Here is a 2,106-nt window from a genome sequence, read left to right as displayed (position 1 = left end):
CCCACTCACACCTGATCCTCATTTTCTTACCCAGGTGTTTCTTGTTTTAGCTCATTAGTTCTTCCTTTATATTCTGTCCTTTGCCCTCAGTCTTTGTCAGATCCTTGTTCTCTGTTTACTGTTGTCTCATGCCAWGCCAAGAATCTTGTTTGCTGCCACGTCAGCACTTTTGTTATTGTTGCTATAAACCTGTTTTGCCACCCTCACTCAGTCTTGCATCCTGGGGTTCAAACCAACAAARCTCAACTTTAGCTTCTTGTMATTTTTAGCTTCAGCACATCCTGTCAGGCTTTTTTTTTCTCCCTTTAGAAAACAGATTTGCTGATCTTGTCTGTTGATTCCCTCTCCTCCATGTGGACCCAGTGAAGTGCAGCTGGGACCCACAGGGAGCCCACATGGCCCTCTCTGACCTTGTGGTCGTGGCTGTAGGCTAGGATCCAGTCCTCCTGCTCGGGGTGGAACAGCAGGCTGAGGATGTAGAAGCTCAGCCGGTACTTCTGGTACGTGGCTCCTTCATCRGAGCTGATCAGAAGGCTGCTCTCCACCTCTGGGTCCGTCAGCAGCATGATCTGCAGAAATTACAGCAAATTAGAGACGAACAAGRACCAACTTTAGTTTGGATGCATCAGACCAAACTAACAAAAGAAAAACAAACCAGAGCTTACAGAACCCTGGTGGCAAACATGAKTTCCTTTACTCCAAAACAACTGTGAGGTAAAAGGTCCAACGTTCCTTGAAGGGATGCAGCTCACCTGTCACCTCTCAGCCCACTCTTTACTCTGACAGCATCTTGTGTTGAACTTCATCACATTCTGTGCAACTTTACACTGTCGATGCTTTTTATTTTTTGTGATTTATTTGTGCTTGGAGTAAATTTTAGAATGACTCCCTGCTACAAACAAATTTAGCTCAATATTTATAAAACTGATGCATTAAAGACATGTTGAGTTGGCTCATGGATTAGTAGTTTTTGTCTAAATATATCAAATCTGCCTTCWTCTGGTTCATGAGATACTTTGCTAATGACACACAAGTACATGCACACACACACACACACTACCAGATGACATCTGATGCAGAACAAACATCAGATGAGGTTTCTCGTGGTTTTTTTATTCATTTCATTTAAAACAAAAAAGTTTACAGAGAATACAAAACTTATATCACAAAATAAAATGAAAGGCAGCAGAACGAAGAAAAAATCTTGTATCTGCCCCTTTTTTACAAAGAAAAAAAGAAGAAAAAATATTAATCTTCAAGTTACAAAAATACAACAAAACAGAAACAACAACAAATAAAACCTACATAAACACCCCTTATTCTAATTCATATTTGATCAATAAACCAAGTTTAATCATTCTTTTAAACACAAACAATGATCYAGCATTTCTAACATCACTCTCCAGATCATTCCATACTTTCACTTCCTGTATCGACGTACACCGTTCCCTCAAACTTGTTCGAAATCTGTGCTTCACAAATATTTCATTTCCTTTTAAATTATAAGAGCTTTGTCTTTTAACAAAATTTAACTGTATATTCAAAGGTGGCATGTTTTTATGAGCCTTAAACATAAGCTGTAGAATACTGTAATCAACCAACTCGTGAATTTTAATAGTTTCAATTGACAAAACAATATTTTTGATGGGTGACTGTAGTGTTTTCTAATAATAACTCTTATTGCTCTTTTCTGCAAAATAAAAATGTGGTTTATTATCGTTTGAGATGTTTTTCCCCGTATTTAAATACAATATACAGTATGAGATGTGGAACTATTGTTGCATTATACAACATATATAGAGATTTGTCATTGAATAACTCTCGAGCTTTGTACAATACTGCAATTGATCTAGCTATTTTTACTTTTAGATTAATTATGTGTGATCTCCTCCAAGTCAGCTTCTCATCGATAACGACACCCAGAAACTTAACTTCACTGACTGTCAATTGTGGTTAGGAACAGACGAAAAGTTGCACCCTGCAGGTTGTTTGGCCTCAGAGTCTGAGTGATGCTGCAAGATTAAAGTTTCCAACCAATATAGTCTACTGTGAAATATACACACACGCACACACACACACACGCACACACGCACACACACACACACG

At 38.2% G+C, this 2,106-nt stretch overlaps 1 protein-coding gene across 1 annotated transcript in view; it reads right to left on the bottom strand.

Annotated features, from left to right (window-relative positions):
- Positions 1-2,106, bottom strand: part of LOC106524471 (VPS10 domain-containing receptor SorCS1) — a gene marked incomplete at its 5' end in the record, with an annotated part of 97,122 nt that overhangs the window by 70,592 nt on the left and 24,424 nt on the right. Inside the window, 1 exon segment of the mRNA XM_014018281.1 lies at positions 411-569. Coding sequence (XP_013873735.1) covers positions 411-569 — 159 coding nt within the window.

The sequence above is a fragment of the Austrofundulus limnaeus genome, unplaced genomic scaffold (genome assembly GCF_001266775.1).
Source record: "Austrofundulus limnaeus strain Quisiro unplaced genomic scaffold, Austrofundulus_limnaeus-1.0 Scaffold189, whole genome shotgun sequence".
In the NCBI taxonomy this organism is placed as follows: Eukaryota; Metazoa; Chordata; class Actinopteri; order Cyprinodontiformes; family Rivulidae; genus Austrofundulus; species Austrofundulus limnaeus.
Note: the sequence above shows the minus strand (reverse complement) of the source record. Positions and strands in the feature narration are given on the sequence as shown.